General features: G+C 37.6%; 1 protein-coding gene across 1 annotated transcript; it reads left to right on the top strand.

Annotated features, from left to right (window-relative positions):
• Positions 1–8,843: 8,843 nt before the first annotated feature.
• LOC128869889 (52 kDa repressor of the inhibitor of the protein kinase-like) lies at positions 8,844–14,863 on the top strand. The gene is made up of 3 exons (XM_054112486.1): positions 8,844–8,984; positions 13,991–14,656; positions 14,750–14,863. The coding sequence occupies exons 1-3, from the start codon at positions 8,844–8,846 to the stop codon at positions 14,861–14,863; spliced, it is 921 nt and encodes a 306-aa protein (XP_053968461.1).
• The last annotated feature ends 2,084 nt before the right edge of the window (positions 14,864–16,947 follow it).

Genomic DNA, 16,947 nt, shown 5'->3' with positions numbered 1-16,947 from the left:
TTCTTATGCACCTCGACAGCAAGCTTCCATAGAAAACAAATATTTTCACCAAACGTAAGGCACTTGGAATCAAACTCCGAGATCTATATACAGGTATATTTCCATTTCAATTCAACCGGGCTATTCGGGACATTTGGTTTTTGTTTTTTTGCAAAATAAAAAAATTTCAAATACTTTTTTGCTATTGTTTGTATATGAAGTCGCTCGTGCAAGTAATGACGATCACTTTGAACTCAAAATCATTAAAATCGGTTCAATTTTGACTAAGTTGTGAGCATTTAAAAAAATTTTCTTATATACATAATTAAAAAATCGTTTTTCAGCCGAAAAACAAAATTGCCGCCAAAGCTTGAAAAAAAAATTTTTCGGACGAACAAAAAAAAAACTTGTCTCATTATTTTGACATGAGAGAAACATATTTGAGTTACATCGAAATCGAGGAACATGTCCCGAATAGCCCGGTTGAATTGAAATGGAAAGCCTCTATACTGGTTACTTAATCGAAATCCTCATGTTTCTCTCAAATTGTAATTCTCATGTTTCTTTCTCTTACTCTACTCAGCCATCTTGAAATCAATATGGACCAATGGTATACAACTCTAGGGCACTGAAGCTAACTATTACATCTAAATAAAAACGCAATGCCCAAATATAGTACATGGAGATCTCAAATTTCTCACAATAGCTGAAGAAATAAAAAGGCTTGCCTTTAACAGTCAACAACGGATATATTATGCTAATAAGCAAAAATCTAGAAATGGTTGCATCACTGGGTGCTTTCCATGCACATCTAGTGTATAAGTAATGTCTTAGTTTTAAGTACAGCATAGGCAAATTATCGCGTCGCGTAATAGAGACGAGCAACGATGGCTTTGCTCCTATACAGTGTAAATACAGGGTGGGTCATATAGCGTTTGCTTTTTGAACCACCTATTTTTTGAGAATGGTAACACAAATGACATGTCAAATGTGTTCATAATTTACTTAAAGGTTTGACATTTACGAAATGGGACGCTATACGCTTGAACAAAATTGAGAAATATTGAAAACCTATTTCCAAAGTGGTTTTTTTTTTTTTTTTTTTTTTTTTTTTACCCTTTATTATTGTTTATATTTCAACTTAAAATATTTACAATTTTTCTTTCTTTTTGGGTTTCAACAGTATTTAGAAGCCAATACCACTATATACATTTATCTAAGAAAAAAACAAAAATTAACTCTATATTTAATTAATTTAATTATTTAATGAATAAATATATTCATAAAATTGTGACACCATTTACATCTGCAGGTCAGTTGGTCGTTTACGCTTAAGTCTCCTCGTCTCGGTTTCCTCTTTTAATGGAAGTTGCCGAATTTCCCTGTTAGAATGTTCTAGTAGTCGGTTTGTGTGTCTTAAGCTGTTGTTGCGTATTTCTTCATGGACTGTTTTTACTTTAAGTTCTCGATGGATATTATCATTTAGTATATACCACTCTGCTTTTGATATTATACGGAGTATCTTATTTTTTTTTTTTTTGAGTATCTTATTTTGCGTTTGTTGTATAATTTTTATATTTGTTCTGCTGGCAGTTCCCCAAAGCTCTGAGCCATATTTCCATATTGGTGTTATAATTACTTTGTATATTAGTATCTTATTTTCTAGTGAGAGCGTTGAATTCTTTCCCAAAAGCCAATGAAGTTGTTTAAACCTAGTCTTGATTTCGCGTCGTTTTTGTCCAATGTGTAACTTCCAGTTAAGTTTATTGTCTATAATCATACCCAAGTATTTTGCCCTTGTGTCGTGGTGGATTTGTTTATTCTTTATGAATATTGGATTGTATTGTTTTTTCTCTTGTTAGTGTATGTGACGTGGGCGGTTTTATCTTCGTTTATTTTGATTCCCCATTTCTCGAACCATTGAGTGGTGTTGTCAAGTAATTCCTGAAGTTTATAAGCAGCCGTTCTTGGATCTTGGTCTGATGCTAACAAGACAGTGTCGTCTGCAAATGTTGCTATTAGAGAATTCTTAGTTGCCGGTGTAGGGATATCAGCAGTGTAAAGAAGGTACAGAAGTGGCCCAAGGACACTACCTTGCGGTACACCTGCTTCCATTGTTAGTATATCAGAATACTTATCTTCGAATTTTACATAAAATTGTCTTCCAGTTATATAACTTTTCATTAGTTCGTAGTAGTCTGTTGGTAAATAAGTCAAGAGTTTTTGTAGAAGTCCTGCGTGCCATACTGTGTCAAAAGCTTTGGCCACGTCGAGATATACTGCTTCACACGTTCGTTTTTTATCGATGTCTTCTAAAATTTTGTTTGTAACTCTGTGAACTTGTTGGATGGTGGAATGTTTTTGCCTGAATCCGAATTGGTGGCAAGGTATTATTTTGTCCTTTTGTATAATGGGATCGATTCTGTCAAAAAGCAACTTTTCAAAAATTTTTGATAATACTGGTAGTAGACTTATAGGTCTGTACGAAGTTACTTGCGTAGGATCTTTGCATGGTTTTGGTATTGCGATAATTTGAGCAATTTTCCATACTTTTGGGAAATATTTCAAGTTCAAGATTTGATTGAACAAATTCCTTATATAGATAAGCCCCTTCTCTGGGAGTTCTCTTAAAATTTTTCCAGTTATTAGGTCGTATCCTGGCGACTTCTTAGGATCAGTTCTCTTACATATGCATTGTTTTATTTCTTCTAATGTAACATTTTTTGGTTTGCATGGATCTTTTTTTGCGTGGGTCGGGAAAAGATTTACATTAGGCGTGTTGTTCGTAAAAGTACTTTTGAAGTGTTTTGCGAGAACTTCAGCCTTGTCAAGATTTGTTTTAGTCCAGCTGCCATCAAGTTTTCTGATAGGTGGTTTGTATAAAATTTTATTTTCGATTTTGTTTGTAGCTTTCCATAGTGAATAGTTTGTCGTTATACCGGGTCCAAGTTTTTCGATGCGTCTCTTAAGTTTCAAATTTTTATGGTCGAATAGCATTTGCTTGATTTCCTTTGTAGCAGCGTTTAGCTTGCTTTTGTCAAGTAGCAGCCTTGTTATTTGCCAGCGTTTACGTAAGCGGTTTTTGATTTTGATTTTTTCTTGGATGTGTGCAGGTATATTATAGCTCGAGGAACAGATAGTTTCTTGTGGAGTTGATTTCATAGTGGCGTTCATTATTGTGTGATTAAAATAGGCTATCGCACTGTCGATTTCGTCAAAGGTCTTTAAGCTTATTTTATTGTTAAGATTACGGATGACTATTTCTCTAAATGTATCCCAGCAGGTTTTTTTGTTATATATGTTTCTATTCGAGGATTCCTTCGTGTATGAGCTCTGATATATCATTATTATTGGGGAATGGTCAGACGACAATTCAATTAACGATTTAATTGACATATCTTCGTGGTTAACGTTTTTTGTTATAAAAAAGTCGATCAGATCTGGACTTTTTTTTGGATCAGTTGGCCAGTATGTTGGGTCGCCACTACTTATGAACTTACTGTTGTTCCTTTTCATGGCATCCAGTAAATTACGTCCTTTGGAGTTCGTCAATCTTGAACCCCAAATTGCATTATTAGCATTATAATCCCCGCCAGCTATGTATCGTTTGCCAAGTGTTTTTAAAAAGTCGTAGTATTGGGATATGGAATTTATGTATTTTGGGGGACAATATACAGCAGAGATTGTTAGTTTGCCGCCTTCATCTTCGATTTGGATCGATGTCGCTTGTATGTTTTCTTTTTCGTATTTTTCTAATTCGATGCATTTAATGTCTTGCCTAATTATTATCGCTGTGCCTCCATGGGCTTTGTTGTCAGAGTGGTTTGTGACAAATATTTTATAATTAGGTATTCTTGCAAAACTTTTGTCAGTGAAGTGTGTTTCAGAAATTAGTAATACGTCTATTGAATTATGGTTTATAAACACTATCAGTTCTTTCAAGTGTTGGCCCAAGCCGTTTGCATTCCAAGCGACTATTTTCAGTCTACTTGTGCTGTCCATCTATTTTGGTCACGAGCAGTGTTATAATATTTATTATGTTTGACATTTGTGCGAAGACCTGCTTCATCATTTCTTTTAACTCTTTGATGTCGTCATTTGAAGTTGCTTCAGAACTTGTTTCAGAACTTGTCACACCCGATTGTGGGTTGTTAGAAATAACTTGGGCATATGACAATGTCGGTTTGACATATTGTGAATCTATTTGCCGATTTAAAGCGTTTTGCTGTTTATCAGTATTCAATTCTTTGTTACGTTGCTCTGGGTAGTGTTTTATTTTGAGTGCTTTGTACACCGCGCATCCTCTGTAGCTCGCTGTGTGTTTGCCTCCGCAATGGGCGCATTTTATGTTGCTGCCATTTTCTACAACACACTCTATAGTTTTGTGATTGCCCGCGCATTTTACACAAACTGGAGTTTTTGTGCAAAAGTTTTTAGTGTGTCCGTATTTTTGACAATTTGTGCATTGTGAAATTGTTTTCTTTTGATGAGGCGGTTCAAAACTTATTTTGCAGTGTAGTAATATAGATTATTTATTGAATAAATATCTTTATTGTTTGCACCTTGCTTCATCTCCAATGAGAACAATGGCAGAGGTTTCTTTGTGCCTTTTTGCAAAATATTTTGGATATTAATTATTTCATGGCCTAATTCTAATAGTTCCTGCTTAATTTCATCTTTATCAGCCGAATAATGCATTCCCCTTAGGAATACTTTGAATCCTCTTTCTTCCTTTAGTTTAAAAGTATAATACTGGGTTTTCTTCTCCTTTAATAAATTAATGATTGCAGTATAGTTGTGTGATTCGAGCGGCTGTAGTTTAACTTCATTGTTTTTCAAAGCCTTAAGTTCATATTTGCAATCAGGAATGGTACTCAGTGCCTGCATTAACTTATCAATGCGTTCTACGTTTTGTATGTAAATCGGTGGGGGCTTGCGTTTTTTAATTATTGGGTTTAAGTTTTCTGTAGCGGTTGGTCGTTTTGTTCCACTGTTATCGGTTGGGTCATTGTCTGGTTCGTCGTCTGAAAGCAATTCGAACATGTTTGACGATGTTTGCTGGCTGAGCCAATATGACGTTAGCTTCCTTTGGTTTGTTGTTGTGTCTTTGCTTTTATGTTTTTTTGTGCTATGTATATAATCATTTTGCTTACTTGGGGAGTTGCGGTACCGTTTTTGTGTAGTTTGGACTGCCGTGTTTTTGTTGGAGCTTTCACATTCGTTGTTTTGTTTGTTGGACTGCTTTACTTGTGTAATTTCCTTCGTTGTTTCTGTTTGCTGTTGTTGGATTGCTGGGATAGCTGTGTTTACTGTTTGCAGGGTGTTTCTCTTTGTTGTCATTATCGGCGCTGATGTGAATACCACTGATGTAGTTGTTGTACCTGAGTAGAATGACGCGAGAGTGGTTATAGGCGTATTTGTTGTTGAGACTTTGTAGTTTGTTTGGTAGGTCGTGCTTGTAGGGGTTTTGTTTTGTTCACTCCATGAAGTTGGTTCGCTTGGTGACAGTACACTTGGTGTTGTTGTACGAGTTAAAAGTTGTTTTATATGTACACATGTGTTCGCTGCGTTATCGCGAGGTTCGCTGGAGTTTGTTTTTGGCGCAAGTTTTGACGAATTTTGTCGCTCTTGCGGTGGAGAATGCCCCACAGGCATCTCAAGTTGCTTCTGTTTTTGTTTATTATTAAAATTATTTTTTGTTTTGCACTTTCACTTAACTATGTAGAATGTCGAATAAGCTGATGTATATTCAGCGTGTAAGCGTCTATATCGCAATTTGGAAATTTTTCAGTTTGGTTTTATCACTTTGATAGGCTATACTCGAGAGCTGTTAAAATCACGTCCGTTCAAAAGTAACGTCCGAATTTAACTTCTTTTCTGATGAAGCTTATTTTCACATCGGTGGCCACGTCAATACGCAAAATTGTCGGATGTGGGGCTCAGAAAATCCACACATTACTGTAGAGAAGCAAATGCATCCACAACGAGTCACTGTTTGGTGCGGTTTTTGGTCTGGCGGCATCATCGGGCAACTTGTCACACTGCCAAAGTTACACTCGAACTTTTGGCTACCGTTTTTGAATTCCGATATCAATTGGCCGCCTCGGAGCCGTGATTTAAGCCCGTTGAACTATTTTTTGTGAAGAGCCGTTAAGGACAAATGCTATGCAAACCATCAAGAGACGATTGATGCTTTAAAACACGAAATCGAAGTTGCCATTCATGAAATTGGAGCCCCAACAATCGAAAATGTGCTTAAAAATTAGGTTGATCGAGTGTCCTACTGTAAAGCCAGTCGTGGCAGTCATTTGAACGATATTATTTTTTATTAAAAAATGACAATGTTCAATCTTCAAAAAGAAAAAAAGTTTGCAAATATATTGATTAGTTTTTTTTATAGCCGATTCAAAAAGCAAATTTTACATGGCCCACCCTGTACAAAGAATAAACGACACATAGTGCTACGACTTCATATAAAAAGTGGACAAAATAAGGGAAATGGATGGATTTTGCTAAGAGTGTACGATAAGCCAGGTAGCTAAATTTCTTTTTACCTAGCTTTTATATTTTCCATGAAATTAAAACTAAAAAGAGGATTAAACCTTTTTCTTTCTTAATCATTCCAACAATACAAGATACATCATATTTAGGACAACAAAAGTTTTGATTTTCATCGTTTTATCCGACCCATTATGTATATTTCATTCTTGACCCATAACCGCGAAGATTAAGTATTGGTTTTTATTTAATTGTACAATAAAAAAAAAATAATAATAATATAAACCAAATTCTGCGCTACGCGGAGAATCACCCATATATTAATTAAATATTTAACTACTATGAGAGAACAAACAGAAATGGATTCGAAATTTCCAATAATACAAAATGACGAAGACGTAACCTTGTTATAAATTCACCTTACATTTTTGCTGATTGGACTCTTTTAGATTTATTGGAACCAGTAGCCAAAACCTGTAGTAATCAATTGGATCATGTAACTCGCAGCTGCGATGGACATTAGCATATATCATATTCAAAAATATATGTGATGGAATTATCTACCAGATTATATTAAACAAATTCATTCCAAAAATATTTATATTTTTCATTATAATTTTAAGTTCTTAAGTTCTTAAAAAACACCCTTAACATGAACACTTCAAAACAGTAGCACTGCTTTTAGCATTTTTAAAAAGCACTCAATCTAGTGCTATCACAAATCTGTTGAACCTCTCAGAGGTAAGTGAAAGTTTATACTTACAGCCCAGAGGCATAGTTAGCAGAATGGCCAAACCGAAGAAATTGAATTATGACGAAAGACCTGCACGAGCACCAAGACTCTCCTGGAAATCGATTACTCCATCACAAGTATCCCGGTGCATTACTAAGCTGAGCTTGTATATTAAAAACTTTTGTAATTCAGTTGGGTAGGCAACTCAACAAACAGCGGTCATGCTGATCGAAAGACAGGATTATTGTTATCCCTAAAGGTCGCGTCCCTAGGTGGTGGATAGGGGAGCACCTCCCCCATAAATGGGTGGAAGGAGAGTAAATATCTGCCGTTAACCACACAGATCGAAGACGTAAACTTCGTTAAAACCATGCAACTCCCTCAACCGACAAGGACGAACTGAGGATGATTGGGTTTCGCTCAGGGATGAGTCTCGATGAGGTTGTCATGGCGAATTTGGAGGATCAATCACCAGGTTTTGACTTGGTGAAGGTAGTCCGCATTTACCGTGTCATCAAATTGGAAGGCAGCCAATAAAAAGTCCCGAAATCCCTTAAGAATCTATTGGTAGAGGTTAAATAATGTAATAAATAGAAGAATAAGAAGGAATCTGATCCACAAAATCACTCTGACGGGAAGCCTACACTCAAGGTTATAACATTGGAGAAGACATTTTGTAGGGTCTGCAAAACGTCGTGTCCTATAAAATATAGCAAAAACACTCATCCTCCTTGGTGGAGCAATGAGCTCTTAAAACTAAGAAAAGGTCTTATCTACTGAACAGATAATTCGGAATTGTTCAGGAAAAGTCGGGGACATTATAGGAAGGCAATTAGCGCGCAAAGAAAAAGTGCTGGACACATTGTTCTCCTATCCAATCTACCAAGGTTTTGCTAGGCCTAGCCGTACACTTTTCAAAGTTCATTCAATGTGTCAAGAAATCAGAAGGTATTTGGACTGCTACGACAGAAGAATCTTAAGAGCTCCTTTCGAACAGCCATTTTAGGCGGATGTAAACATTACGAAGGATAAAGTTGCATGGGCAATCAAATCTTTCCACTTTTTAAATCTCCGGACCTTCTACCTGGGCTAGTCAAAATTATCAAAGCATGTTTAAACTTAGGCCATATTCCAGATAACTGGAAGCTAGTTTAGGTCGTCTTCATACCAAAAGTAGGTTGGAGGCAACATTAATCAGCGAAGGATTTTAGCGCAATTAGTCTTTAGTCCATCCTTTTAAACATTTTTGAAAGGCTTCTGAATATACATCTAAGAAGCTCATTGTAGAGTTCTGGTATATCACAGGCATACCATGAGTACCTTAAAGGCAGATCTACGGAGACAGAGGTGATTCGCACAATAAAGGGCTTTCTAAGAAACAAACAGTATGGGGGTTGGGAGTTGATAAACTTAGGAGTGAAAACTGAATTAGCAGTTGGATCACCTCTGCATTAGAAATCAGGATCATCAAAGCTGATATTGTAAATATCACATAACTAAGAGGGTCAATTGGGGAACTTCATAGGGAGGAGTATTATCTTCTCTTCTTCGGTTAAATGTGATAAGCAAAATCTTGATTAAGCTTAGTAGAGGTGGGGTAAAAGTGGTGGCGTATGCTGATGATGTGGCGATAATGGCATCAGGGCAGTGTCCTAACACAATCATTGGGATCATCCAAACGACGCTAGGTGAGATCAACTCCTGGGCTACAGGCTGTGGATTAAGTTTGAACCGACGTAAAACAGAGCTTATGCTTTCTACCACTAAATACAAGGTAATGTAAGCAAAAATTTCGCCATATGCTTGTAAACAGTTAGAGATATAGGATTTTAAATTGAAATAATATAACGAAAATTGAAGTTGATTGGGGAATCTTTATTCATGAGTTTTATTTTTTATAGATAATCTCTTTTAAATGTTCGACACAACTGTGTCGTAATTCGGTCATTCGTAAACACTAATTTGGAATGACTCGGCTTCCAATACTTCAATCGAAGCTGGTTTATCCACAAAGCATTTAGCCTTTAGATACCCCAAGAAATAAAAGTCCAAAGGTGTGATATCACACGATTTTGGTGGCCAATAAATTGCTCACCAAAATGAAGAGGCATTTGTTTCATGGGCTGTATGTCAAGTAGCGACGTCTTGTTGAAACCAAATGCTGTGGAGATCACGGGATTGAATTTTTGGCATCAAAAAGTCGTTTATCATGGCGCGATAGCGTTCGCCATTCAGTGTTACATTGCGCCATGCTCGTCTTTGAAGAAATATTGGCTGATGATTCCTCCTTGAATGGCTTCGGGTTGCTCTTCAATCCAAATACAGCTATTTTGCTTACTGATGTAGCCACATTAGTTGGCCTGCCCGCGCGATGAACATTTTTTACAGAACTTTTTTTGTAGAGATCACATTAATTTTTTAAAGATAAGCCCTTTTAAATGTTCGCCGCAATTCACCGCAATTTGACCATCTGTAAACACCAATTTCCAATGACTCGCTGGAACTTCAGTCGGTATATCGATTACAATGAATGTAATGATTTTTCTTGAATGGTTTCGGATTGCTTTTGAGCCCAAATATAGTACAATACGATGATGTCAGCATCATCGGCATACACCAACTATTGTACGCTGTTATAATCAATTGTGTCAAAGCGATTAAGTTCTGCGGCTCGTATGTCTATTATGTCTGTTTGTTGGGTAGGACTCTCCGAGAGCAGGAGTGAGAGTCGAGTGGTGAATCTTCTGGCAGTCTGTTGCAATTGCAGCTTTCCGTTGTCGAGGATTCTTTGCGTTGTTGGATGCATGTTTTTGCTGCACAGAGGCTTGTGCGTAATTTGGCTGCAGCAAGGTAATGATCTGAGTCGATGTTGAGTCCTTTGATCATAAGTACATGTAAAACACTAGAAACCTTTTTTCCAACAATCGTACCATTATCGATCTGGGTTTGCGTTTGCTTGCTGTGTTTTCTTATGCTGGAATATGGTGCTGCAGACTACCATGTTTCGATCCCCGGCGACTTCGATCAGCCTCTGTCCGTTACACGATTTTTATGTCGTAGCAGAGGCAGCGCTCATAAGAACGTTCTAGGGGGAGAAATAAAAGGAATCTATGGTCGCATCGTCCTTGTTTTCCGTCGGAGTGTGGGCGCAAATGAGCGAGATGTTGTAAAATCTGGTTTTAATGCTGATTATTGCGAGACGGTCGTCCACTGGAGTGAATGACAGTACTTGGCGACAGTACTTGAAGTCTCTCTCTTCTCTCTCCGGCTGTGCAATAGCGGTCGGTGCAGTCGGAGCATGTCCTCATGGGAGGCTCTCAATGCACTGACCCACGTTATTTCGATAGATCTACATAACAAAAAGATGGCAAGTATGAGCGGATTTAGGTCGCGGGTCGCATATTAATGAAAGTATGCCTGACGATTGGAATTTAAGCGTATTCTGCCCAATCCATGAGAAGGGCGACCCTGCAATCTTTACTAATTATTGCGGGATTAGTCTTCTAAATATCGCCTATAAGGTTCTAGCGAGCGTATTGTGTGAAAGGCTGAAGCTCACCATCAACCAACTGATTGGACCTTATCAGGGTGGCTTTAGACCTGGAAAGTCTACCATCGACCAAATATTCACAATACGTAAAGTCTTTGAAAATGCCCATGAAAGGAGAATCGACACATACCATCTCCATACCGTCGATTTTAAAGCTGCATTCGACAGTACGGAAAGGGGTTACTTGTATGCCGCGATGTCTGAATTTGGTATCCCCACAAAACTAATACGGCTTTGGAAGATGACGTTGCCAACACCAGCAGCGCCGTCAGAATTGGGAAGGACCTCTCCGAGCCGTTTGATACAGAACTAGGTTTCAGACAGGGTGACTCGCTGTGGTGTCACTTCTTTAACCTGATGTTGGAGAGCATCGTGTGAGCCGCAGAACTTAATCGCTCAGGCACAATATTTTATAAGAGCGTACAATTGTTGGCGTATGCCGATGATATTGACATGGCCTTAACAATCGCGCTGTTAGCTCTGCCTTCTCCAAACTGGATAAAGAGACAAAGCGAATAGGTCTGGTGGGGAACGAGGACAAAATGTATTTCGTATTCCTGTCATCAAACAAACAGTCGGTGCACTCGCGTATCGGCACCCACTTCACTGTTGACAGTTATAATTTCGAGGTTGTAGAAGACTTCGTTTATTTAGGAACCAGCCTTAACACCAATAACAATGTCAGCCTAGAAATCCAACGTAGAATCTCTCTTACCAAGAAATGTTACTTTGAACTAAGTAGGCAACTGAGCAGTAAAGTCCTCTCTCGACGAACAAAACTAACACTCTACAAGGCTCTCATCATGCTCGTCCTAACGTATGGCGCAGAAGCTTGGACGATGACAACGTCCCATGAAGTGACGCTTGGATTGGTTGAGAGAAAGATTCTGCGCAAGATTTTTGGACCTTTGCACGTTGGCAACGGCGATGGCACGATGAGCTGTATGAGCTTTACGACGACATAGACATAGCGCAGCGAATAAAGATCCAGCGGCTACGTTGGCTGGGTCATGTCATCCGAATGAATACAAACGGTCCGGCTCTGAAAGTATTCGATACCAGCTGTGGTAGCAGAGGAAGAAGAAGGCCTCCTTGGCCTCACTTGGCGTGTCCAATTGGTGCCGGTTAGCACGAGAACGAAACAACTGATGCGATTTGTTAAACTCGGCAAAAATCGCCTAAGCAGTTATCGCGCCAATTAAGAAGAGAAGAAGAATCAATCACCGAATTTATATTTTTAAAATCGTGACTAATCAATTACGGAAATAATTACTTATATCCTCCCCACGGTGACTTCATCAGGAATTAAGTTACTCTCTTTCCGTCTTGAGGACTAGACAGCTCCGACACTACAAGTTACATGTACAGATTTCTCAAAAATGGATTGTGGTGTTTTATTAATCTGAAAAAGAGTTTTCGATAAATGGTGGTTCATCAAATAAATTTAAAAAAATAAATAATATAGAAATTTTAGTGCTAAATTTATTCAAAGGAAATTAATCCAAAACAGGACTACTGATAAATGATACATTTTAAACTAATTAATATTGGCTTGTGAGACATGTGGAACAATAACAAAATTAAACTTTTCTATAATATTGCGTAACTCTGTGATGCCTACGGATCCCTCCAGATTAAAAAACATCCCTTCCTAAAAGGGAGAAGTAATTAATTAAATAAATAAGAACCAAAAAAACAGCAAACTAAAATAAATTTGTGTCATGTGAAATCCTGATCAAAAACTCATATGAGATTCTCATCTTTTCTTCAACATCAGGGTGAATTAGATGGATCGACAGGTGGAATCTGTACGAATTTTGACGAGGAATAATTTTGATCTACCCAGTTTGAATAATCAATAAAGGAATTACAATATTAAAGTATTAAAAATACAATTTGACGGAAACATTTTATTTTCTGATTTTTACAGACTTTTCAAGCACATCAAAAAAAACTTATCATATACATGCGATTGCTGACCGTGATAATTTTTTGCGCATCGTGCAAAATCGAGATGAATCTATTGAAAATCTAATCGATGAGTCCAGGAAACAGCAAATCTTGAAGAATAGACAAAATATAATTCCTGTCGTTGAAGCAATCATAGTTTTTGGACGGCAAGAGTTGGCTTTGCGCGGACATCGTGACAGTGGAAATATTGTTATTCAAAGCGACTTCACTGGACCGAACGAAGGAAATTTCAGAGCTTTATTGAAGTATACAGCTAAGGGAGATCCAATTCTTCGTAGCCACCTAGAGGGTCCAGGAAAACGGGATAAATTTACGAGTCCGTCTATATAGAATGAAATTATCGACGCTTGTTATGAAATTTTGACCCAAAAGGCGATATCCAAAATCAAAGCTGCAAAATTTTACTCAATTTTGACGGATGAAACACAAGATGTGACTACCATCGAGCAGGTTACACTGGGCATTCGATATGTGAGCGAGAAAAACGAAGGCCATCATATTGTGTGTGAAGATTTTTTGAGGTTTATCCCAACAGAAACCACTACAGGTGAAAGTGAAATGATTCTTTGAATCATCTAAGCAACTGCATTAAGAGCTCTAGTAGTAATCTTGGCAAGATCTGGCCAAGATCTTCAATAAAATGCTTAGATTTTGATCAAGATTTTGGCCAGATCCAAGTGTATGCTACTTGGGAGGTTTATATATATATTTATGTCATTAATTATATGATGTTCAAATTTACAGGTGCTGCTCTTGCCGAGCTAGTGGTAGAAAATCTTCGAAATTTTGAATTGGATATTTCTTTCTTGATGGGCCAAGGATTTGACGGGGCAAGTAATATTTCCGGTCAGTATAAAGGTGTTCAGGCAATTATACGTAATAATTATGCGCCCCATGCTATATACGTTCAGTGTGCAGCACATTCTGTGAATCTTGCTATATCCATCACTAGCAACGTACCAGCCATTAGAGATTGCCGCGGTACCCTCGAAAATGTCTACAATTTCTTGCATACCCCTAAAAGAAAAGCCATTTTGGAAAACACGATTGAAGAATCTGATGAAACTCCACGAACGAAATCTTTGAAAAGATTGAATCTGACTCGATGGGTTTCGAAATATGACTTTTTTGAGTTATTTCCGTTTGTTTACGAAACTCTGGATGCAATGAGAACCTCGGAAAAAGACGCAAAAAATCTGAAAAACGCCATGGACTTCGAATTTTTAATATGTTTACATATTATCAATGTAATTTTTCAGCTTTCGTTGCCTTTGAGTCGTGAATTGCAAAAGGTTAATTTAGATTTGGTCCAAGCCATGGATCTCGCCAAAGATTTGCGCGAGGAAGTAAAAAAGATTCGCGAAAAAAAAGACGCTTTTTCTGCAATTTACGAAGCTTCGAAAAAAATTGCTGAAAACCTTGACATTGAGATCAAACACAAAAGAATAGCGCGCAGACAAAAAAATCGAGCAAATCCTGAAGTTCAAAGCACGGAAGACTATTTTCGTGCGACAGCGTTCAATCCTTTTCTAGATTTTTACATCATGGATCTTGGAGAAGGATTTACCAAACATGAAAATATATTAGAAGGATTTTCGGCCCTATTCAAGCATGATTTGAACGAAATCGACAAAGTAGCTGATAAATTCATCAAAACAGTCGAGTTTTACCAGGAATTTCTCACTACGAAGCCACATGCTGTTCTTGTCGAATTAAAAGTGTGGAAGAGATATTTAATTCGTAAAGGCGATATCAAACCTGGAAACTCATTGGATGCACTTGATCATTGTCCAGAAGAAAAATTTCCGAATATCAATGCGTTGCTAAGGATATTAGCTACTTTACCCGTATCAACATTTACTGCGGAACGCACTTTCTCTAGTTTGAAACGGATAAAGACGATTTTGAGAAACCCGACAAAAGAAGTAAGTTTCTTTAAGATCTTAAACTTTTCTCTAAGATCTATAAATTTTATTACAAAATTAGACATTTATTTTTGTCTCTTTTTTTTATTGTAGGATCGCCTGAACGGATTGACTACTCTAGCTATTCATCATGATATTCCAATCACAGCTGATGAAGTCATAGATGAGTTATCGAAAAAATCCCGGAAACTTGATTTTCTTCTGTAATTGATGCAAGAATTTTTTGCATATTGAGGGCAAGTGAAAAAATTTATCCGTAATTGTTTCTTTGTTTATATAGAGTATGGTAAGTGATTCCCCTGATTATGGAAAAAGAAAACCGATAAAAATATATTGAATGTAAAAAAAAGATATTGTCAAATTATCAAATAAATTCGAATCACATAAAAAAGCCAAACAGTCTTTCGGATCCCTTAAAAACATTTGGTGCTGGTCTATAATCACACGAAACAGCGAGATAAAAAATTTCAATTCGAATCAAGTCAGTTCTACGGTACGGCTGCGAAACTTGGAACTTTGCAGTTACAGACTTGCAACGCTTACAAGTCTTTATAAATCGCTGCCTGTGGACAATGCTTCCCATTTTCTGACGAAACAGCAGCATATCAAACAGCAGCCTGTAGACTAGCACCAACCATTCTCCAATACAAACGCAAGTCATATATGTACATATATATAGGGTGGGCCATGTAAAATGTGCTTTTTGAATCGGCTATAAAAAAAAACTAATCAAAATTTCTTCAAACTTTTTCTTTTATTTTGAAGATTGAACATTGCCATTTATGAATATCGTTCAAATGACTGCCACGACTGGCTTTACAGTAGGTCGAATGGCCAATTTTGACCCAATTTTTAACCACATTTCGTCTCTGGATGATTCGCATAGCATTTGTCCTTAACGGCTCCCAATAAAAAATAGGCCAACGGGCTTGAATCACAGCTCCGGGCGGCCAATTGATATCGGAATTTCGGCTGATTCTGACATTTGACATGTCATATGTGTTACAATTCTCAAAAAAATAGGTGGTTCAAAAAGCAAACGTTATATTTCCCACCCTGTACAATGTATAAATCGAGAGCAATATAAAACGTAAAAGAACCTGTGCGCAAACTACTTTTCCCATTTGGCGTACTGGAATATAAAACTATACAATTTTTTTTTCGAAGATATTCTCAACATCAAAATTTTTAGAACATCCGTAAATGGCCAAGTGGAACGATTTCATTCTACCCTACCAGAAACAATGCACTGCCAGAACGAAATTTCAACCAATTTGTCGAACTCCTTGATAGGTGAGTCTACGGATGTAATTATACTCAGCTATAAAAAAGAAATCAATAGAGATATTTTTCGGGAAAAGAGTCTCACAGACCCAAGGCAGTTTGGAAAAGCAAGGGAAGAAAATATCTCCGAACCAAAAAACAAACTGGCAAAAGGCCCTTCCTATCACAACAAAAGCCGACAAACCACACAAATTTATTGTATCACCCAAGAAAGGCTGTCTGTGTAAAAGTAAATAAACGGCTAGGCACAAAAAATGTCCCCACAATTCAAAAAAGAAATAATAAAGGAAAACAAAAACTCAACCATATTAACAGAATCCATACCATGAAATTTGAAATTTGAAAAGGTCGAGCCAAGGAGCACCAGGAGATTTGGTGGATCCTAAAACATTCAGGCTAAAAAGCCCATTGTATTTAAAGCTCTGGAAAGGGGGTAGATAGTCAAGGAGGGAGGGAGAAAAGTATCAGAGAAAGAGATAGGAAAGAGTAGAGACAGAGATAGAAATAGTTAGTCCTGTGAGAATTTTCCAGATTCTTTGGCAAATCTGTAAATATCCTCCAGTTTTAGAGAACGAATATTACTCGTTCCCATGACATCGGAACCCAATACTCGTAGTCGCGCTCTAGCAAAGGCAGGACACTCACAGAGAAAGTGCTCAGTGCTATCCGCCTCCTCCAAGCATGACAGGCATACCAGGTCCTCGATGATTCCAATGGTGGTCATATGCTGACCCCGTGGGTTGTGTCCTGTAATGATGCCGACCGTCAACCGAATGTCTTTCCTTCTAAGTTTTAGTAGAAAGTTTGACAGTTTTCTGTTCGGACTTGTCACAAAACACTTTGCAGTTCTGCAGCGTTCTAGACCGGACCATCGCTCTTTATGTAGATTGCCTACATAATCGCTGATCCAATTCTTGATTCCTGCGGGACTGATTCCGATTATTGGCTCTGGCCCCTGTGGGGGCACCGCTGATCCAGGGTTGGCCAATTCGTCGGCAATTTCGTTT

Source organism: Anastrepha ludens, chromosome X, assembly GCF_028408465.1.
Source record: "Anastrepha ludens isolate Willacy chromosome X, idAnaLude1.1, whole genome shotgun sequence".
Lineage (NCBI taxonomy): Eukaryota > Metazoa > Arthropoda > Insecta > Diptera > Tephritidae > Anastrepha > Anastrepha ludens.
Note: the sequence above shows the minus strand (reverse complement) of the source record. Positions and strands in the feature narration are given on the sequence as shown.

Coding starts and splice junctions, on each gene's coding strand:
- LOC128869889 (XM_054112486.1), top strand. CDS start 8,844: ATGGCATCAGGGCAGTGTCCTAACACAATCATTGGGATCATCCAAACG. Junction 8,985..13,990: donor TTTCTACCACTAAATACAAG/GTAATGTAAGCA, acceptor GTAATTTTTCAG/CTTTCGTTGCCTTTGAGTCG. Junction 14,657..14,749: donor TGAGAAACCCGACAAAAGAA/GTAAGTTTCTTT, acceptor TTTTTATTGTAG/GATCGCCTGAACGGATTGAC.